We start from the raw sequence: 22,547 nt of genomic DNA, 5'->3' as shown, positions 1-22,547 counted from the left end.
TTAGTAGTATTCCTGACATTACAAACCAAGTATGACAACAATTTTAAGTTCCCAGAATATCACTTTCAGACAAAACAAAGTCAGAGGTGAGTTCTACAGGTAACTTTTAATGCAAGTCTTGAAATTTGAGAAGATTCTTCCCTTCTCAACACATGGGATTGCATTTATTTACATGTATTTTTACCTTATGCTATACGTTCATATTACCAGTTACCCTTTTCATTCTTAAACAACAGCACAAATGGTTTATAGTCATAACACCTCACAATAGCCTTGTATTCCATTTATGCAAAATTTTAAAAAATTAAGCATAAATACATCTTTTAATCTTCTGGCAAGTCAGGATTTTCTCCTCATTTATTAATAGCTGTGTCTGGCAGAGCATACCAAAGGTGCTGATACTCATGACTAATCTAGATGAAGTTCAAGTTAGCTGGCAGGAGGTAATTTTCTTCAGTTCTTCATTTGGCTCTTACTCATCCCAGGTATCTCCATATTTATTTACTTTAACTAAAGAAAACAAAAGAAAAAACAAAAATAGTCACGTGATAGTTTAACTGCAAAAGTTTATCATATAAGCACCAAAAAGTATAATGAAGTGCACTGTCATCTGAAGTGGTGCATTGGGGGAGTGTCAGTCACAGAACAACAGACATCTAATTAAAGCTACTTTTGAATAAATGGGGAGAAGAGTTTGTTAATCATTTTACCTTAATGAATTAATAGTCAGTCAGGAGGCCTACTGTGCTAATTCCTGCTCTACAGAATTTGTAATTACTTTGAAACAAATGTAACATGTAGATGAAACAAAGACAATTGGAGGAAACAGGCAAGGAATGTTACAATAAATAATGAGGCTACATAATCTGGTTATGTGCACAGTTGGATGGATTCAGGATAGTTAAAAACATTCAAAGACAAACAGAAATCGGTAATCCCTACTAGGAAACTGCTCAGCCATTATTATTTGGCAGCTTCTTTTAGCATAGGAGTGAGTCAGAGAGGAAAAAAACCTGGGTACTGGTCTAATGGCCTCGTACAGAAGTGTGTCACTGTAAGTGAACAACAACCAGAAAGTGAAAACAGGCTCTCTTGAAAGTGAGCTGCAAAGTCCTCTGTAATTGACTGCCATCACTGAAACTGTTAAGGATGGTCTACTTGATCCAGTAGAAATGCTGACACTAGTCAGGCACCCCTTTATAAATCCACTTGCAAGTTTATTACTAAGCTCACTGTTTCTTAATAACTATGCAACAGAACAAGGGGAATAGGGCAAAATGCCTGGTCCTTGTCTCAGTGAGCTATCAGCAAACTGAGCATAATGCCCTGACAAATCTCTTTGGAGCGACTGATACTGCAGTGAGACACAATGAGAAGCTCTTTCAAAGTATGATTTGATTTCCATTTCTATTAACCATGGCAGCTGAACAGGCTGCACTCATTCCCTGGGAAATGGGCCAGTCTAGATCACTATGCAGATGCACATATTTATGCCGTGGCAAGGAAGGGAGAAGGCACCGGCAGATGGAAGTTAGGGATTGCTTAAAGCTGGTTTAAACATAGTTTGGTTTCCCTTCTGTCCTTGCAAGGGAGGGCAGAAATTACCGTCTCCTATTTGGGAGTCTGGGACCCAGAGGTAAGAGGATGAACCAAGGGGTAGTGACTGAGAAAGTATGAACAGGCACACAGCAAGTAACATGTCCAGTATGACACAAGAAGCTAAATCGGATCTTAGCCCACAACATCAGTGTAATCCCTGAACTGCAGATTTAAATGTACTTGCACGTGTAAACCATTCCTTAACTTCTGTATTCCCTCCTTACTCCTTTTCCCTAAAAATGCAAAGAAATACTTTAAAAAGTCAAGAGATACTTTAAAAAGTCTGTTTACAAATCTCATGCACTGCTCAGTTTTATTCTCAAAGCCCAGGTACAGCCTTCAAGCAGAACACAGAAATATAATAGAAGAATGCAATATTTGATCAACATTTTATAGAGATCTTTTATATACCTCAAGTAACTAAAAATAAAGTAACAAATGCACATTCTCATTTCACAGCCGCAACATTTGCCATGGAATATGGCAAGGTTTTCAGAATGCTGCTTAGCATTTCTGTGTATGGTTTTCAAGTGACATTTCCAGGCTATTTGTGGAGAAGTATCTTGAAAAAGAAGCATTCTCTAAAGCCATGAAGTGTCAGCCGACAGAATTTAAAAGCAATCTGAAACCACAGCTTCAATAATTTTTTCATGCGTCCTTTGGCACAATCACATGATAAACGAAAGCCTTTTATCCTTGAAGTAACAGATAAAAATCATTACACAAAAATTGTTTATAAATTTTCTTTCAAGACTGCAGATCTGTCCAAAGATAGATGATCTGCAGAAAGTAATTCACAAGCATCAAAGAGACTGACACTCTTAAGCAACACTGTTCCCAAAGCTTGATATTACCACTTCAGAACTTTTTGCTTTAATACACTCTTCTATACTTACTACCACCTGTTATGCCTAATAGGAGACAACAGCTATTCCTAAAAGTCTTGTTGCAACATGGCTGACAAGACTGAGCAGTGCACACAAACCCAAACAATTCAAGGTGACTGGTCCATCACTGTGTTAAATGGTAAAACATTCCTCTTGCTACAATCGTTTTTACAGATGCCACATTAAATTTAAAAAGTTCTAGAACAAGCAATTATGAATTGCTTCTGTGTCTCCTTTTCAAAAAATTGATTGAGTCAGAAAAGTTGTCTGAATGGTGTCTTATTCTTCAGGACATTGCATTCTTATTTTGCTCTGTAAAGTTTTCTTTTTCACTGTGAAAACAAATCTCAATATTGCTGCCAAATACCGTTTCCTTCCTCTGGGTTTTAATGTAGAAAATGAACCTCTACAAACAATGCCTCTATAGAAATCCACTAATTCCACATGAAACAATTCATACAAGTAAATACCCTCCCCTTCAAACCATCAACCATGTGCTCTATTTTGAGAGAACAATGCTATCTAAAACACACACCCCCTTCCCATAGCTAAAACTCTTCGGTATAGCTCTGAGACTTCTTTGTTGAAAGAGGTTTCTCAATATACTCAATGAAGCAAAACTTACAAGCTTTTCAGTCTGGCACCAAGCAATATGGCTAGAGAAAAGGAATTATTATTTTCTATTGGATGATCTAAATTTTTGAAAAAATAATTAATCTGAAATAGGAAACTACAGACAGTATGTATCACATATGAGATACCTACAGATACTCTAAATATAAATTGCTTTAAAGGTATGCAGAATTAAGCTTTGTGTTGCGATCATTTTTAACATTATGGCAAATATTTGAATTTAGCAAGTACTTCTGTAAATCAGAATATTACCTTCCTTAGCTGGTTTTTCCTGTGGAAGCTTGCTTGGAGTTTCTGCCTTTGGTGGTACCATTACATCGTATGTTCCTCTGTGTTTATTCCTTAATTCCTCATATGTGATGCCTTTTTTTTTACGACTTTCTTCTGGAACTGGAGCAGGTTCTGAAAACAAAACAAACAGAAAAATACTAAAGATGGCATAACGCACCAAAATTTGGCTTCAACATGTTATAGAATAACAGTTAATTACTGCTTAATCCCAAATGAAAAGGAGCATGACAGCTGAAATTCTAAATACAACAGTGAGTGTATATGGTCTTCAAGTAGTCCATTCCTTGTATCCTTTCCATTTTGTCAAACTGTTTTGAAACACTGGCAGCTAATTAATTTCCTTCATTTTACCATAAGAAAATCTAACTACCATGTGGGAGTTGATGGCTAAAATAGTTCTGGTCCCTTTATCTAAAACTTATGATAATTATACATTTGAGATATATATGATTTCTGAAGAGAAATCTAGATGAAGCTCAAGGGTTTGCATTAGGGCTTTAAATTTTGTTTACAAAGAATTAGGACAATATCTATCACATGTTGCCTGCTGAACATTTGATCCTTTTATCTATATTTATAATGCAGAATCTTGGATATATAATTTTACCAACTACTGATATTTATGATGAAATGCAGTAACAATTTTCTTGACACATTTACATCTGATACTTTCACATAATTATAACCAAGTTTCATGAAAGGGCTTTTTTAGTGAAATAAAACATTTTTCATAAAGAAGTTGAAAAATCCAAACTAATTCAAAGTACAAAACTTTGCATTTGACAGTAACTTCCTCCTTTGTGTACCAGAGACACCTGAATTCAGAATCCTGTGTTTCCCCTGCAATAGCTGAGGACAGTTCATACTGGAAGGAGGGGAACAGCAGCATGGCACCTGAAAACCATTTTAGTTCTCTATGAGAAAATCAGGCTGTTGGCAGATAGAACACAGTATACATTCAGTTCCCCAGAGACATAAATGTTTGTCACATTATGAAAAAACTTTAAAAAAAGTTTAATGTCCCAGAGTTACAGCAGTATGCAGCTACACCCCCATGGATGGTGGAACTGCAATCATCTTGAAATGGCCACAGGCAATTTGTAGGCTGTGGTTTATTCAGTAGAGTGAAGGCATGGCATATTCTCCCTTCTTTCAATCAAAGAGAACTTTCAGTCAGGCTGGGGTTTTTTGCAGCTTTAGTTCCACAACAGATAACATCTTGTAAGGTAATTCAGGATCTTTACTTACAATTAGAGCTAGAAAACCCTGAATTTAGTATACAGTTAGAACACAAAATAAAATTTATATTCATCTTCTGTGTAAAAACAATTCTAGTAATTCTTCAAGCTCTTTCACTCAAAACCACTATATTGTGCCATGTGTGTTTGCATAGGGTGAAAATACACAGTTTAGTAAGAGCAGTATCTAAAAGAAAGGCAAGAGTCTTTGCAGTACAAACTGCTAAATACTAAGACTCACCTTGAACAGTGTAATCAGTAATTCCTGTAGGTGAAGATTCGTTCAGGGAAGCACTGAATGGAATAGGTTCATAACTTGAGAGACCTCTATCTGTTGAGCTGTAATCATCTGAATAGCTAGAAGAAAGTGGGAATCCAGCTCTTGAAGAAGATGACTCAGTAAATGACTGAGAAGGTATGTCTGAAAATTCAGATTTCCGACTGGAACGGCTGGAAAAGAATACAACTAAATATTAAATACAGAAGTACTAAAGTTAAAAATGGAACTGTAAGAGTTAACAATACTTGCAATTCAAGAAAATGTTCTTTCATTTTAAGAAGAGAAGTTTAGTTTCCAACTGAATCATCATCTTAAGAAAATTTTGGGATGTTTTGGGTATTTTCTGTACATTGCAAAGATTTCTGTAGTCTCTTCCCCAACATTCTTCCCTTCCTCAAAGAATATTAGCTCATACCTCCAGAGCAGGAGACAAAACCTATTGCACTTTACAAGACTAAAGTTACAATCTTTTTTCCCAAGGAATCTTCAGAAAAAAAGACCCCACATCAGACACAAATAGTACAGGGTGTGCCCATGTAACTAGTGGTAGTATGAACTATAGTTAATTTTAAAAGCCTCTTAGGAAGAATTTGATATTTAAAACCCTTCATCATTAGAAGGTGCTGTAATTGATCAGTACTGACCACCAGAAGGAGAACAAACAGCTATCTTGGGGGAATTAAATTATGAAAATTAATCAGGTTGCTGAATTCTGCAAAAATATTAACGAATTTTCTCTTGAGAGGGAAAGGTAGTATCATATAAAGAATATTCTGGAAAATGGTGCCAGATATTTTAAAGTATTCTTTATATTCTTAGAATGGCCTTGCAAGCCACTACACAACATGTCCTTCTATCAGGAATGCCACCACTTGGTGCCACTAGAACATCTCTAGAGTATTTATTAATATTTTACTTTTAATTTCTGCTTAGCTGTACTTTTAGTTTCCTATGAAAAACATTTGCAATTAGTCTTTAATTGTCATAATAAACATACAGAGCAAAGCTATTTTATTGCCAAATTATGTTTTTAAAATATATGCAAACACAGCTTTAAGAACTACCTAGAACTACCTAATCTCTTAGCTCTCTACGAATTTTTAACTGCAAATCAAATTACCAAAATACATTAATTAATAGACATACAATGCCCAGGAAAGTGTAATGATTTCTGCTGCTGGTTTAAAAGGGTAGCCTGTATGGGTAATAATGCAATTGAAATTAATTTAAATTATTCATTCAACCAAGAAAAAGGAATTTATCACTTAGGAAATAAAGCTTTACAGATACAAATGGGCCATTAACGGTTGAAGGAATTTATTGGTGTGGCAGATGATGGTACTTAAACAAGTTCTCATGTAAACACAGTTAATGAGCATGATAATTTCGTATTAGAAACTGGAGGGGGGTGAAGTGGCAAGTCCAACTCCAAATCAGCTGATTCTATACAGTAAGTGCATGAAGTGGTAATTCCTAAAATTATGTTTGATGTCATAAAACCATAAACATTTCAGAATAAAGGTAAATCTTGCAGACAAAATATAAACTGTCATAAATCTGAATTTATAATGTAACTAAGAATTCAAGCAAATCTTTATAAACATTTAACAAATCTCAGCACATACATAGGAAGACTACTACTCACTATCCAAACACTATTCTCCCAGTTTTGAATCAAGGGTTTAAGTGACATATTCTGAAAGCAGCTTGCAATTAAAAACCAGTTGAAGTAGAAAACATTCTGGAAGAAAACAGGAAATAGTTTTAAGAACCTGATGAGTTTCTCATATGTACAGCATAATGCTGTTACAGATGTAAGGGATTTAAACAAACAGCAGTAGGTTTGACCACCATACTTCTTCCTGCACTGATATTGTTTACTGAGCTCTTTCCTTTGATAAACACTGAAATCATTTCCACCCTTTTCCTACTTCAATCAAACTAAACCATGGGAAAAACTTCCAGAATGTTACACTATTTTATTTCAGTTAATTTAGTTTACTTCTAAACTAAGGAGGCAACTTGTACTGTCACGCTTCTGTAAGCAAATTTCATGGGAAACACTCTTAATTTTACAAGGAATACAGTTTGCTAAGTAAAATGTTTCTTTTTCTACTCTTTAATCAGTTGTATGTAAAGAGCTCAAAATACATATTTTATAGCTTGTCAACTGATATGAATACAGATTCCTGAAAGGGGTAGATTTGAGGTAATGGGGAATGAGGAAAGGTGCAGCTCTGAAGGTGTTTGAAAGCGGCAAAAGTTGTATTGATCTGTTAGTGTTTAAAATACCCTATTCAAGAATACATTATAAATTTAAAAGATAATTAAATTCTTACTTAGGTGAACTATGTCTCTGAGCTTGTCGTAGAACATCTCCTATCGGGGAATCCTTCAGTTTCTTAAATTTCTCGCTACAGATTGGCAAGTAGGATATCTTTCCAGCCAGGTATCCACACATTCCAGCAACTTTTTAAAAAGAAAAAGAGATGGGTTTTATATGCTGCACTATAACATTCAACATAGTTTTAAAATAATAATTTCAAATAAATCATGTAGTATCTTGAATAAAAGAAAGAAAACCAGTTTAGATCTAAACCAAAAACATGCAGTAATCATCTCTGCTTCTTCTGCAGACAAAGGGTACTAAAACCAAATGCAACAGCTGAACAGAGACATAAAGTAATGATTTAGACATGGTGTGAACATCAGATGATTTCAGCTAGTACTTGATGAATTAAAGGTGACCAAAAAAAAGAAAAATAATTGCATCGTTTTTTCTCAAGATGCAGAAATCACAATTAACTACCAAAGATGAAAAACCAGTCAGAAATAAATACAGGCAGTAAATTCTGCTAATTTAATCCATCAGAACAGTCGGATCCTGAAAAGGCTTTCACTAGTATGAAGAGGGGTCTAAATAAACTTAGCATTAGACTCAGTATCTTCTGAAAAGCATTCTGTGATTTGGCTGCCAGAGGGCAAACAACTAAATTAGCTGAACCCTTGCACTCACTAGGCAAACACTTTCAATTTAGTGCATGAGCTCTTTCCATCTGCTGCACAGGACATAAGAATAAATTATCAAGATAGTTCTTTCTGGGTTTAAGACTTATGATTTCCATCAACTGGCTCCTTCAAGTTTTATGAGTGGCTCAGTGGAGTATGACGGATTCTGTGGAATTAACAGTTTTGTTGTCAACTTTGTAGGAGAAAATGATTAGACCCTTCTTTCATGTGCAGTGAATATTTCCTAAATAGAAAGACTAAGAGTCTTGATTATCAAGTCAGGAAAGAGTTAATTACCAGTAACGTTAATCATCTGCTGTTCTCAGCTGTAGATTACATTGTCTGGGAATCAATATAAAAGGGGATTTTACCCTAGCCTGCTGTACTGGTACTGAAATTGTGATTCCTGTTCTAATGTCTTATTTTCAAAAGAAGGGTAAAAGTCCTTTTCGAAGGGAATAAAGAAGAACAGCCACAACTATGAGTGAAGTTTACAAATGAAGAATATAATGGTTTAGGTGTTTAGCAGGTTAAAAAACCCCAAGCATCTCAAATACAGTAAGTATGTGCAAGGAGAAAAATTACAAGCCCTTAAATCAGCCTAAGAAGAATTAAAACTACGTATTTAGCAAAATAAAGCTTAACAGAAAAAGAGATTAAGAGAAAAAGAGAAAGTCTTTTTGCTTGAGGCCTTCTAGTCAAGAAAAGGGGAAGTATCCCTCTGGAAGATGTTTCACTCAAAGTAATTATTGGCTAAAGTATTTGGTTTATTTTATTACAGAACTAACAGCCAGACAATCCACATTTTCTAAGTTAGCACAGTAAATTACATATTATTGTTCTTTGCTTCTATATTCACTGTGACAAGATCTTAGAGAAGCTGATTAGATATGGCCAGGTCCCACTGCAAACTAACATGAAGACATACAGGCATATGAATCTTCTCCTTCTTTGTCAGAGAGAGGACCAATAGCTCTCTGCTGTGTTGAAGGGGATGCTGTCAATGTAGTGAATCAGCCATGACTAACTAGAAGTTTCAGTAAATAGGTCTGAGTACCAAGAAAACTACTGAGAAAAGTATAGTAATTCCTACAGGCAGAACATCCTGGCCAGCCCAGCTGCACCTTATTTTTTCCCCTGATTTCAATAAATTAGCTCTATTAAATAAGAAGAATGTGGCCCTTATGTGTAGGAGTGATTGGGGAAATAGCAGTTCTATTATTTATTAGAAATGTTTGTTATACCATTGTTTGGTGTTCAAAGAAAGTAACCAGAATTTAGCATAAACAACTGGGGGCCCTAGTCTCTCACATTCATTTATCTGCTCAAACAACACTTCCTTGACCACAAATCACAGGGTTTACCCTCTTCCCACTGAAGTAAACTGGCTGTATCTGCACAGATTGGCAAGATGGCAACTTCCTGTTTTACTGTCCTGTATTACATTGAAAAGGTTAATTTATTAAGTTAATAATTTATTTTTGATTATATTTAATCCAAAAATCATTCACATGAAATTGCTGTTTTCCTACAATTGTACGTACATAATGTCCAGGGAAAGAAAAGGTAATTAAAATAGCCTGAATGGGACACATGAGATACATGAATAAAGACCTTCAAATTAGGAAGGGCGGGGTGGGCGTATTCTGGCAATGTAATTTAAAGTGAAGTTGTACAGTATTTATTTACAATGTTTTTATCTTAAATGATTATGTTACATTTATCAAGCAATTTTATACAAACCTTATAAAAAAAAGTTGTCCAAAATCCACAGTACAAATTCAGACGGTGAATAAATCACTGAATCATAAAATCACTTGTGTTGCAAAGGGACCTTAAAGATCATCTAGTTCCAACCCTGCTGCCATGAGCAGGGATGCCCTTCACTAAGCCTGGTTGCTCAGGTCCTCATCCAACCTGGCCATGAACACTTCCAGGAACGAGGCATCCATAACTACTCTTGGCAACCTGTCCAATGCCTCACCACCCTCAGTAAAGGACTTCTTTCTAACATCTAATCTAAATCTCTCCTCTTTTAGTTTAAAACAATTGCTCACACTGGGCATTAGGAAAAGGTTCTTCACTGAGAGGGTTGTCAGGCACTGGAACAGGCTGCCCAGGGAGGCAGTCACAGCAAGCCTGTTAGGGTTTGAGGAGCATCTAGAAAACACTCTTAGTCACACGGGGTAGTTTTAGGTAGTTCTGTCAGGAGCAGGAAGTTCAGACTCTGGTCTTTATGAGTCCCTGCCAACTTGAGTCACAGTGAATTAGCCAGCCAGTGTCAGGGGAATTACATCTGCGTAAGAGACTCCAGAACACAGAGCATGAATACAAGCTGAATTTATATGTAGCTTTTACTTACATGCAACTTTAATAAAAGAGCCAAATCTTGAGGTATCTCTTAGAACACCTGAAAATGAGGATGAAATCAGATATTAAGATAAGATATATGATATTACGTAAGATATATGTAATCAGATATTAAGAATTAAGCTGAAAAACCTCAACTGTAGTTATGTTTGTAGGTAGCAGGTTACTCTTTTACACTTCACGTTAAATAAAAAAATCCTAACATCTGAATTCCCCAAAACATTAAAGAATCTAGGAATTATCTCTTTAATCATATTTAATCACAGAGAACATATTGGTTCATAATCAGTGAGATATTGCACTTGTCACACAACATAAAACACACATGAACTTGATTTTAAGTTCAGCTCCCTCTTTATGTTGAGGAACTGCAAATCATGTAGCTGCAGAGTCTGAACTTTAGTTACAAGTAGATTGGACATTATATTATCATCATAACTTTCCTAACAGCAGAAAGATATTTCATCTGAGCAAATCCAAATGAAATGGACGTATTTTTACACTTTACCTTTTCTAATTAAGAAACTAGTACCAAGCATGCTCACTGCAGCCAAAGGAAAAGCTGTGAAGAAGAAAAAAGCTGCTTAAAATACAATTTTCAATATTTTTAATCACATTTAACAAAATATGCAAAAATTAGAGTTGCTATGCCTTCCTAAGCTCATTTGTATAAGAATATAAGGAGATATATATATATATATATATATATATATATATATATATATATATATATATAAAATTAACAACCGGTATATAAATTATCAAACATTCTTGATTCCAGTTTTTAAGACCTACTACAAATTATGTGGTACTAATTAATGGTCATCTGACCTGCATTATACTTCATGCTTCCTAAAATACAAAAGCTGGTGTCAGATGGAATAAAGCTCTCCAGACAAGACTCCAGGTCTAGCTACAACTGCTACAGCATCAAGGTGCAGAACTTTAAGCTAGAGAGGCACACGCAGTTCTTCACGACAGAAGGAAGTTATAAAGAAGCCAGTGCCTCTAAAAATTTTTGATAACCAAAACTCTTGATGTTTTAACATAAGAACTTCGGAAAAAGTTTACATCTTATAGAGCTATAAATCAGATTGATTAGAATTAGGTAGTGCTTTATTCACCAGCAAATTAAAAAACAGGGCAACTTTTTCTGTAGCTTACAGATCAAATTATACAACCTGGGGTTAGGGTCAGGAATGCATAGAAAACAACTTTATGGAAGACCATCAATGCCTACCACAATCAGCCTAACAGTTCACGTCAATTTTTATTATATTGAAAGGCTTTGGGTGGCAAGAAGCATTTGAAGATGGCAAAAAAAAAAAAAAAGGTATACTTCTTTCAAGCAATGATAACTATTATATTGGGAAGATTAACTGTACAACTATTCGTAAGGACCAGATACAGGGACAATGAAAAAACAAACATGACAGAAGACTAAAATTATTTACATTAAAGATTTAGATATGCCACAATGAAATTTAATTTCATGCAAATCTGAAAATACAGATGTTACAAAAAGGCTCAGTGACATCTAGGAGAGAAATTTTTGCAACAGCACTAGATGCTTATAGTGTTTTGATGCACACAGTTTGCTAATTAAGTTCATATTTGAAGACAAATCACATTTTTGGAGAGCAAAGTATTAAAGAATACTTTGCAAATTAACAGTTTGTTCCCTCACAAATCCTGACAGGTCTAAACTAGTAAGGAGTCCAACCAGCATCTCAGGGTAAATGTGACTGGATGTCACTTTTAAAAAGAAGTATTGGCTCCTTTGTTCAAAGCAAGATTACAGCAAAACTTCAGAATAGAGACTAAAACCTTCCAACCTATTAGATATTAAAAATCTGATGCTTTTAGAGATTCCAGACCTAGATTTTCCAAAATTTGCAGTTCTAGATTTTCTGAGATATAGAATGACAGCACAGATTTGAAACTGAATTGTAAAAGAAAAAAAACCCCAAAACCAAAAACAAACAAGGGGAGGGTGGATGTGTTGAGAAAAATACATTCAAAGAGAACTTATTACAGTTAGACATCAGTCTAACTCTTAGAAGTTTGAAATTATTTATAGACCCAACACAAATATTCCAGATATCAAAGACAGGTTATATGAGTATGTGAGCATGTAAGTGACCTGAAGTAGTAACTAAAAATTAAAATAATAATAGATAAATGAAAACTGGATTCATACATAAAAATTAATATGAATTATTCACCTGTAAGGAAAAAACCCCAACAAAACAAACTTAATAAATCAGAAAATATCAGCAGAAAAGTACTTTTTCTGCTTCAGGAACAAAATAAATCTAGGGAAAATAATGGAAGGCTGGTATATCAACAGCACATAAGGATGGTAATATAAGTACCCTAGTCAAAATTGTTTTATAGGAAAAAAGTTATGTCAGTATGATTTGATTTTGTTAGCAAGATTAGAAGTGCGAAAGATAAAGTTGTAGACTGTAGGTAGTGTGAATTTTTAAGGGTGTTAGAACTTATATGATAACATGATTACAAACTAGTAACTCCAGTAAAGCATGTATTAAACTGAATTGTGAAATGACTAGCAGCAGAAGCTGTCAAGAGAAACTGTCAAAACACAGAGGGTCTGTAAGAATGAGTAAAATTTGCTACAGCTTGGAATTTGAATAAACGAACTGAAAATACACACATTTATAGTAATTTCAGTGAATAACAAAAGCTTACACAATACAAGGTGAGGAGTTCGGGGCAGTCACATAAGTAGCCTCTTGCAAAGGGGAGTTCAAGCAATATGTGTTTAATACAGTGAATACAACAGTTTAGTATGTGTATGCAGAACAGGGAAGCAAAGACAGGAGACCTAGAAAACAGTGATGGACTTTAGCCTCTCCCAGAGAGATAACAGCACAGTACACAACCTCTGGAAAAAAAAAAAAATCTGTTACTGTTGTAGCTCCCTAAAGAGAAATGACTCCAGAAACTAATTTAGGGCTTCCAAATACTACCTACGTGTTGTTTCTTCAGTGACTGTATAAAGATGCACAGGGCAATGAGCTACATTGCCCAGCAGCAGAAGAGCTCAGGAACAACAATACTCTCCCCTCTTTGTCTTTCAGAAGAGACATTATCAATAAACCATAACCAATCATCATTGTACCACTAAGGGACCTGCCTCTTTTCACTTATAAAATTATACAGAAAATGGTTACGTTTTAGCAAATATGTAGAAGATTTCCAAGTATTTGTGTCAAAGTGGATGAGGAGAATGCCAAACCAATGGAGAAAGACAACACAGAACTTTGAATCATTAATTCAAAATCACAATGCCTTAGAAGCTGTCCCTGAAAGTACTGGCTTCCATGAGAAATCAGAGCCCCGGTGTGCTAAAATTAGCAAATCAGCTGCTAAATTCTTCATCCGTCCTGGTTTTTGCCAAGCCGCCAGCATCAGGAGTAACCTACTAGTGTGTGATAAAACAGCAGGTAACAATCACATCAGAAGGCTTGTTCAAACCTCGTGGCCAGCTGTACAAAATCAAGTATGCCTTGAGCCTCTGGATTACAGAAACTATGCCCAGACATCTGGCTATGCACAGACACAGCAATTTTCCCCAAAAGTTGAACTGAGTGACTACTTATATATTGTTCTCTTCACAAGTCTCAATAAAAATGAAAAGCAATGGTTGTAAGTTAAACTATTTTATTCTTGCATGCTAAAGATAACAATAAAAATTTTTAAAAAAGCAGAAATAATAAACAAAAAAACCTCCCCAGTAATATAAATGAGACTCATTAACTAGATCTATTTTCAGACTTTTAATAAGCACATTAACTTAAAATATGAAGAGATCTTGTTATAAAGCATGAAACTTAGAAATTATGTTGCGCCTTTTATGAAACTCCTGCCCTGCAAGCTCTTAGGAAATACTACATGGATCAGCATTTTCTGGGACGCAGTTCTAGTGCATGTGAAGCTTGTTAATGCAGCATTGTGCTATATTGACCCAGGCCCTCCATAATGCCTCAGATAACAGCAAAAGCTAAAGGTGGAAGGAAAGTAACCAAGTTTACCAGCAAAGTGAACTTACCTCTATACCGGAAACTCTCTTCAGCACATTCTTTGAGGAGTCTTCTTTCCTCCTCTGTTGGAACATAAGGCTTAGGTACTTCCCTCTTCCATCAGGGAAATAAATTAGAGAAGAATGGACAAAAGAACAGTTTGGGGACATTTTTCAATCAAAAAACTTAATGTCTAGCTTTCACACCTTGTAGTTTCCATTCTTTCACCCAGCTATACTTAAGAAACCAGTGCCTTTTATCCATGCATGTCACATGAAAAATCATTTAAAAAATCGAATGCTTCTAAAAATCACAAGAGAGCAGAAAATACTTTGTGCATAGTCAGATCCCAACTCAGCTCAGTCCTTTTACTTCAGAAAAGCCTGCTTTGGTCCCTCCAACCAGCCTTCCAAATAGCTGAAATCTGACAGGTCATTAAGTGCCTTTTTAAGGTATTTCTCAGGGTTTCAAAGACACAGGGTGTGTTGTTGGTTCACAGGGATGTAATTCAACGAGAGCTGATCAGCTGTTTCGCCAGCGAGTGAGAGGCTTGTGTGGAGGTGCCTGACCCTGTCCTGCCGTGAGAGCCGTGCCGCCGGGCACGCTGCCAGACGCACAGCAGTGAGAAGGCCATCGGCACCACGAGAATAGAGAATCACAGAATCAATTGGTTGGAAAAGACCTCTGAGATCATCTAGGACTGAACACCACTTTGTCAACTAGACAGTGGCACTAAGTGCCACGTCCAGTCTTTCCTTAAACAATGCCATGGACGGTGACTCCAGAACCTCCCTGAGCAGTCCATTCCAATATCTAATGACCCTTCCTGTGAAGAAATTCCTTCTAATGTCCAATCTAAACCTCCCCTGGCACAGCTTAATACTATGCTCTCTTGTCCTATCGCTGGTTGCCTGGGAGAAGAGGCCGATCCCCACCGGGCTACAGCCTCCTTTCAGGCAGTTGAAGAGGGTGATAAGGGCTCCCCGAGCCTCCTTTTCTCCAGGCTAAACACCCCCAGCTCCCACAGCCCCTCTTCATAAGACTTGTACTCCAGACTCTTCACCACCTCTGTTGCCCTTCTCTGGACATGCTCCAGCACTTCAGTGTCCTTCCTGAACTGAGGAGCCCAATTCTGAACGCAGTACTTGAGGTGTGGCCTCACCCGTGCCGAGTACAGGGGGCTGGTGACTTCCCTGGTCCTGCAGGCCACACCATTCCTGATACAGGCCAGGATGCCATCGGTACCTGAGCACATTGTTGGCTCACGGTCAGACATGAACACCTCCTTACCTCCTGCCAGGACCCCCCCCTCCCCGGCCCCCGGGAGGCCTCAAGGGCACCGTCCCCGCGGAGAGCTCAGGGCAGGGGCGGCCCAGCGGCTGACAGGGATCCCCTTTCCCTGGCCCGAGCCCGCCGCCTCGCCCCTCGCAGAGCCGCCCCCAGCCCCGCCAGGTTTCCCCGCGGCAGCGCCGCCGAGCCAGCGCAGTTACCTCGGCCGCGTCGCCGCCGGGACCGGATCCCTGCCCGGCCTCCATGGCCGCCGTGACCCGGAACTGCGCGCGGCGCCGCGGGGCGCAGTGCGCGTGCGCACAGCCGTGACTCCCGCGGGGCGGCCCGAGGCCGGCGGGGCTGGTTTGGCGGCGCGGCGCTGCCGGCGTCGGGCGCGGGCCGTGTTCTTGCGAAAGGGTAGCAAAAAGATTTTGTCTGTCCGTGCCTAGCTCGAACTGTAGGTACGTTACCCACAGGTTTGTTAACCGCTTGCTAAAGATGCGTGGCTAGAATTTCCTAAAAGGAAAGGCTCTCTGTTGCCTAAAAAAAGGGCTTTTCTGAATCTGGACTAAGCAAGGGTCTGGTGGGCAACTCTTGAGCTCGGAAGTGGTATAAATTTGGTGGTTGATTTGATTTTGATCTGGTGGTAATTTTGATTTTGATTGTCTTGAGGAGGAAGACTGGGAAATTGTGTGCTTGCTTATAGCTAATGCCGTGGAAATGGCAGCTTTACTGGGTGCTTGTAGTTTATGAGAAATAAGGAGAAGTTGAGGAAAAAAATAAAAATGTGTTTCTGACAGTGCAATGTATGCCTTGGCATTTTCTTGTAAACAAGCAGTACTGTGACTTGAGCTCACCATATCCTGATATGCCTGTACTTGTTTGTGGAATGCACCACTCCCTTTAAGCCTTTCATAGAGCAAGTTATTGTCTCTTTACCCTGGAATTTGGCTTAAATTGCTGCTTTCTGATGGCTGTACAAAAAAGGGTCCATGCCTGAAGATAGGAGAGGGAAGGTTTTCGAGAGTGAATGTCTGAAACTGGTAGAGAGCTATAAAAGGAATGCTGTGAACATGTGAAGGGCCTAGGACAAATGGACTAATCAAAGTTGTAGAGGAGATTGGATTAATGAAAGAGGATGGGTGGATAGAACCAGGAAGTATGTATAGTGGGGTTCTTTAATTCATAGCTCTCATCATACAATGAATGCATTTGTAATTTGCATGAGATTGCAAGTAATTGGTGTTATCAGGCAGTCTTTATCTCTGCTTGTCCCCTGGGCCCATGCTAATGAAACACTCTCCAATACATGACCGTCCATGATGTGCATTATTAGTTGGAAGGAAGAAGATTTTGGCCTCATCAGCTCAAGAATGTTTTGTTTATGGAACTTTAGCACATTTATTAAGACAACTTATTTCATGCTTTTTTCCGCTTATCTTTCAGTACATTCTAGGCAAAGAATACAATGGGTTTTTAAAGCTTGAACTTTTGGGGGGTAGGACATGCTTATCAACTGCACCTCCTCTAAACACGGAACTTCAGTGGGGAGGAAATGGCAATCAGTCTCCTTCATTGTAGAAAATAATGACTCTGAGGTGCTGTTTTGCTTCTCTATTGTAAAATTAATAGTTATCCTTTCCATTTTCTCACTTCACTGTCTCCAAGTCTCTTAGACTTCTAATGGGACAAAAATAATTAAAATCATGCAGCAAACTGGTGCGTTCACCATCCATTCAAAAATCTTACCTAGAACAGCCTGCTTGTGCGATGCTTAAAGGTTTCACCTTTCACCATACATCCATTTCTTGGCTTAGATCTTCAGTTCTAGGGCCATATGCAGCATAGATGGTAGGGCATCTCTACATCCTTGGCACTTCATTCTCTGTACTCAAGACCTGTTTTTGAAGTTCATCCATAGAAAGAAATATCAACAAGGACACCCTTCTGACCCTCTGGTCTATTTTTACAACTTCCTTTATACTCATGCTATCTTTCATGCAACTATGAGAACTTCAGTCTATAATCAATGTGGCATCAACAAGTCCTCCTGATAAACATAAAATGTTGTTCTCTTGCAAGGCTTCAGGCTGGACATTTAACTCCTTTCTTGAATACTATTTTCTCTACTTTCTTCTTTAACAGGCGCCATTATACAATATGCCATTTTTTGTTTATAAATCTATGCTCTAGAGTAGTTCTTAAAAGAAGAACTCTCAGGGATCTTGAACTGTTTGTTTTAACAACAGGCACAGTGGTGGTTTGATGCTTCAGCAGTTGTTTTATAATTGCTGTTCTGTGTGGTTTTAAACACAAAAATGATAGATTATTTGTAATAGCATAAAGTTATATATTTTTGGACTGCTTTAGGAGTCAAAATTATTTTTAGAAGTATTGCAACTCATGTATCTATGTCTCTATAAACTTTTTATCTTTTATGACTTAGTATCATGTAAGAATGAAGAATATATTTGAAATTCAAAATACTGTAATACAAAAACTTGATAATTAACCGTTAGAAATTGGGAGTTATTTCTCGTGAAGGAAATGCCTCCAAGGAAAAATGAAAACTTTCAAATGATGAGATTTTCTTAAAACGAACTGATTACTTATATTAACAAGAAGTTGGAAGGTGTGAAAATTACATGGCTTGTAATTGCAGTCCTTTGCAAAACAAAGTAACTGGTGAATATTTAGAACTCTTGAAGGTGGAGCTCAAAAAATTATTAGGGTGAGTTCTATGCAGTCTGTCAAGTGGTTTAAAAGTTTAACTTTCTGATAAATTCTTTTTCATCCCCTAGTTAACAGTCAGTGACAGGTTTTATACAAATCGACTACAAAACAAAGAGGTAGCCTAAAAAATAAGTTAAGATTTACAATACTGTGTAAGACATAACTAAAACCATTAGATATATGAAAGAGTTGGGGTAAATGCTGAGCTGGTAAGGAAAGTCTCCAAAACAAGTGCTGGAAGTTCATGTGCTTAAGTACATAGAACAATGTGAATGGTGATTTTTTTTTTCTATTGTTTTTTGCTTGGTGCTCTGGACAATACAGTAAAATGCAAGAGCTGAGAGGTTCTCGTGGCTGCCAAGAGTTAACAGGACTGTATTTGGAAAAATCTCTCCGTAATGAGGAAATAACAGTGCCTCATTAAAAAAAAAAAAAAAAAAGCATTGTTGTAACTACTACAACTGGTGGCAAACAAAGAATCAGTTATTTGCCTGAAGCATTATGGCACATCAGCAAGAACCAAGAGTGGGTGTCTTTGAGGAGCTGATAGTCAAAGCCTCAATTAGTAAGGACTTTACCCACATAGATAATAATTGCTATTAATATTAACTGGTACTGTACTGTATTTTGAAAATTACTTTACATGTTAACTAATCTTTAGAGCTATTTTGTAAAGCTGGCAGGTAAAGGAGCATTTGGGTTCTGAAAGTGGTGTGATTGTACATCCTGTAAAGTTCAGGTGCTCAGAGTTAAATACCAGTGGTCTGATTTTCATTGGTGGTGAGGTTCTGCTGCTCTTGTCTCAGTTACATGCATTTATTGGGAAGATCACTGAGCTCCTAACTCAGGATAATTCAAAATCAGAAACAACTTGTGGCGTACTTTGCTTCAATCAATTGTCGGAAATGATGCACAACACCAGTAGCAATGAATCCTGTTTTTCTTGTTAGGTGCTCTATCACCCAGCATTCAGATTGTGGTACAATTGTTAAAATACAATAAAAAGTACTCCACTCCAAAAAGTCTATAGGGAAGAGTTAACCTCAGCTACCAGGATACCATTATTTTTTTCCTCTCCTGCTTTCTTTTCTTACTGGTTTCTGCAAGTTGGTGGGCTTCATCTGTCTTAAGGGTATGCAGCACATGGACATAAGTCATTGAGCATGGAGGGGCTTTTACTCCAAATACATTATAATAATACAAAGTGTGTTACAGAACTTTGAACTTCTAATAGAAATTGTTACAACTGTTGTGCTGCTGCATTTGTTGTTTTACTGGTGCATTTGTTCTTTGTGCTTGTCACTCAGTTCTGGTTTTGTTGGATATGCCTATTATAATACAGTACATGCATGACAGGCTTATGTTTAACAGTGGGAAAATGGTGACTTCAGGATTCTTTCTAATACTGTTTTGCAAATCTTGTGTTATTTTATCAGACTTCACGTGTATTTGTTTTTCTTTCTTCCCCCCCCTGTTTTCTTTTAAAGCCTGGAAGCTTTGAGTAACAGAAGATACAGTTACTTTCTAACCAGTTAGAACGTTAATGTTGGTACTGTTTCTGTTACATTGGCTCCCAGGTCTTTGCGTTGTTTAGAAATACATTGTTACTTCCAGCCACCAGACCTGTTTTATTAGTGAAATCCTGGACAGCCCCCGTACCAGCTCAACTGAGGATGATGTTGTGAGTTATCTCATTACTCCTCCTCGCTGCCAGTGCATTGCGATAAACCTCGCAGCTTGGCGCCTGTGGGAACTACACGAAATCAAAGTGAAGTTCCAATGGCCAGAGCAGTCCAAGTGCTTTATATGCCATGCAAGGATGGCGGCAGCCTTCCCTGCCCTGCCCCGCAGGCTTCCTGGGAGCCAGGCTGCTTCTGCGGGGGAAGCCCGGCGGTTTGCGTTGGTAGAACAACGCGAGTAATTCCTGGCAAAAAGGCGGTATCTCAGCATTTGTGGAGCTGGCCGAGACACAAGTATTTGCCCTTATTCGCTTGGGGGAAGGGCGGATTTTCCGACTGCTTCCTACGGGCGAAAGGAGCGCTCTGACGGCACGGGCACGGCGCGGCGGGACCTCTGCGCGGCCTCAGCGCCTCAGTAGCCAGGACATTTCCTTGACGTTCCCCAGCCACACTGCTGCGTGCCCATAAAGCCGTTTTATTCCCGGCTACCTTGGTGATACCGGCCTTCCTAACGGCAGCGATCGGTCCTGCTCTCGCCGGGGGCACGGAGGCTTCCGCCGGGCAGGCCCGGTGCAGGGCTGCTCGGAGCCGCCGGGGGCCGGGGCGCTGCCCGGGCGGGAGCCGAGCGGCTCGGAGGGAGCGGCGCCCGAAGCACCCCAGGGGGCGGGACCGGCCGCCGCCCCAGCCTATCACAGCAACGGGAAGCGGGCAGGCGCCGCCAATCGGGGGCTCGGCTCGCCCCTCGCCGCCTCGCGATTGGCCGGAGTGTGGAGAGGCGGTGCCTCGGGGGCGGGCGGGACGCTCGGGAGCCAACGGGGAGGGAGCGCGGGGGCGGGGCCGTGTGAGTGCTGCGCGCCTGCCCCAGTGAGCGCCGGGGCCGGGCGGGGCGGTGCGTGCCAATGGGGCGGCGGGGGGGGGGGGGCGGGAGCGCCGCGCCGGGACGTCGAGGTACCGGAGGGGAGAGGCGGCGTCGGGATAAAGCCGGCGAGGGATGCCGGTGTCGTGTGTCGCTCACCGGCTCCCACCAGGGTCGCTCTGAAGTGTGGGGGGAACCGCAGCCGCGCTGAGGTAGGCGGCGGCGTCTGGGGCTGCGGCAGCTTCCACCGGCGGCAGAGGTGAAGCGGCGGCGGAGCCGGGATCCGGTCGTGGCTGATCGGAGGGAGGAGGGGGCGCCTTGCCCCGACGGGAACGGAGCCTGCGGGTTGTGCTATACGGCCCCCGGCGCTGGCCCGGCCCCGGCCCTGGCCCTCGCCGCTTTGTTTACGGCGGGGAGGGGAGGGACGAGAGGGAGGGCAGCGTGTGGCCGGGCGGCCCTGCCCGCCGTCGCTGCGGGGGCACGAGTAGGGCGGAGACGGAGCAGGGATCGGCAGTGCTGCGTGCGCTTGGCGCCGCCCGGCCGGCCCCCACCTGGGCTCCGGACCTCCTGCCCCGGGGAGACGGAACCTGCCCCGATCCCCTTCGCGGCCCGCGTTCCGTCGCCTCGCGCCCTCTTCCGCCCCTTCCTCCCTGGCCGCGGCCCCACCCGTGCCTGCCCAGCCTTCTCAGCTTCCTAGCCGGCGGCCCCCGGAGCTCCTGGGGTGGGAGCGGTGCTCGCACAGCCCCGCGGGCCGAGCGTAAAGTGGCGGCGGCTGCCGCCGGGCTCGTCCCGCCCCACGCCCGCACCCGTCCGGCCGGCTCCGGCCGCCCCCCGCGGCACCGGGGCCGCGCAGCCGCCGGGCAGCCACCACCGCGGGGGATGGCGGGGCTGGGAGCGGGCCAGGCCGGCCGGGAATGGCGGGACGGAGCGGGAGGGTGGCACGGAGCCGGGCTTTGTTCCCGGCCCCGCCCCGCCTGGGGGTGCCCGGGGGCTCCGGCGGAGAAACGCGTGTCCCGGCTCCTGGTGGGGAGGGCGGTGCGGGTGAGCAGCACCGCCCCCGGCCGCCCGCGCCGCCCTCCGCGCAGCTGGCCCGCTCCCCCGCCTTCGGGTGAAACTTGGGAGACCTGAGCGGCAAACTAGGAGACGTGTGTGCGCGCCCTTCGCTTAGTGTGCAGCGCCTCGCTGATGGAGTCGCTCTGAGGTGCTCTTAGGACCAAGTTTCGCTTCTACAGTTTTTACAGTCTCAGATAGGCGTGCTTGTGTGGCTGTAAGTATTGTAGGGGCTTAATTAATTTTATCCTCTCCACTTTCATGTGTATGTTTCTAGTACTTTGGTAATGTGATAATTTTTGCTGCTCAGTGGGCGGTTCGGTTTGTGTCTTGACCAGAAATCACTGTCTGGCAATCAGGGTAGCTCTAGCTAAAACATCCTAAGGAATCAGATGGAAAACTTAAAAAAACCCTGAAAACCCAACAAAGCTCAAATATTTTGGTGGTCTCTCATACTGAGGGAGTTGCAAAAGCGATTTGCTAATACGGTCTTGAAGGCAATCTGGAGATGAGGTAGAGAGATTTCCTTCAGAATTACAGATCTGAAATGGACATTAGGAAAGAAATATACTAAACCAGAGAATGAGTTCTTTGCTCCTTTGTGCAC

At 40.6% G+C, this 22,547-nt stretch overlaps 2 protein-coding genes across 7 annotated transcripts in view; one reads left to right on the top strand and one right to left on the bottom strand.

The window, feature by feature from the left end:
- Positions 1-87: 87 nt before the first annotated feature.
- On the bottom strand, positions 88-15,929 carry OCIAD1 (OCIA domain containing 1). Of its 3 annotated transcripts, none has more exons than XM_048303380.1 (8): positions 15,844-15,929; positions 14,383-14,467; positions 10,816-10,869; positions 10,300-10,347; positions 7,268-7,397; positions 4,890-5,098; positions 3,372-3,521; positions 88-510 (listed from the first exon to the last, which is right to left on the bottom strand). In XM_048303380.1, exons 1-8 carry the CDS (start codon positions 15,886-15,888, stop codon positions 473-475), a joined length of 759 nt encoding a protein of 252 aa, XP_048159337.1. In that variant the 5' UTR covers positions 15,889-15,929; the 3' UTR covers positions 88-472. The 3 variants fall into 3 exon arrangements, with proteins under 3 accessions (XP_048159337.1, XP_048159338.1, XP_048159339.1); XM_048303381.1 differs by having other exon boundaries at positions 14,383-14,474; positions 15,844-15,898; XM_048303382.1 differs by having other exon boundaries at positions 14,383-14,471; positions 15,844-15,858.
- A 44-nt stretch (positions 15,930-15,973) lies between these two features.
- Positions 15,974-22,547, top strand: part of FRYL (FRY like transcription coactivator) — a 170,066-nt gene continuing 163,492 nt past the window's right edge. For 2 of the 4 annotated variants that reach the window (XM_048304980.1, XM_048304981.1), the window contains exon 1: positions 20,964-21,102. The gene's annotated coding sequence lies outside the window, so the exon portion shown is untranslated. Of the gene's footprint in view, positions 16,084-20,963; positions 21,103-22,045; positions 22,158-22,547 lie in introns of those variants that run through there. The other 2 variants (XM_048304983.1, XM_048304982.1) reach the window with 2 other exon arrangements.

The sequence above is a fragment of the Corvus hawaiiensis genome, chromosome 5 (genome assembly GCF_020740725.1).
Source record: "Corvus hawaiiensis isolate bCorHaw1 chromosome 5, bCorHaw1.pri.cur, whole genome shotgun sequence".
Classification (NCBI taxonomy): Eukaryota; Metazoa; Chordata; class Aves; order Passeriformes; family Corvidae; genus Corvus; species Corvus hawaiiensis.
This window is presented reverse-complemented; position numbering and strand designations above follow the sequence as displayed.

Bases quoted from the DNA above. Each gene is read 5' to 3' on its own strand.
- OCIAD1 (XM_048303380.1), bottom strand. From the start codon at position 15,888: ATGGAGGCCGGGCAGGGATCCGGTCCCGGCGGCGACGCGGCCGAG. The intron at 14,468-15,843 runs GTAACTGCGCTG...CCCTGATGGAAG, and splicing joins CCGGCGGCGACGCGGCCGAG to AGGGAAGTACCTAAGCCTTA. The intron at 7,398-10,299 runs GTAAGTAAAAGC...CTTTTTAAAAAG, and splicing joins CTCTTTTATTAAAGTTGCAT to TTGCTGGAATGTGTGGATAC.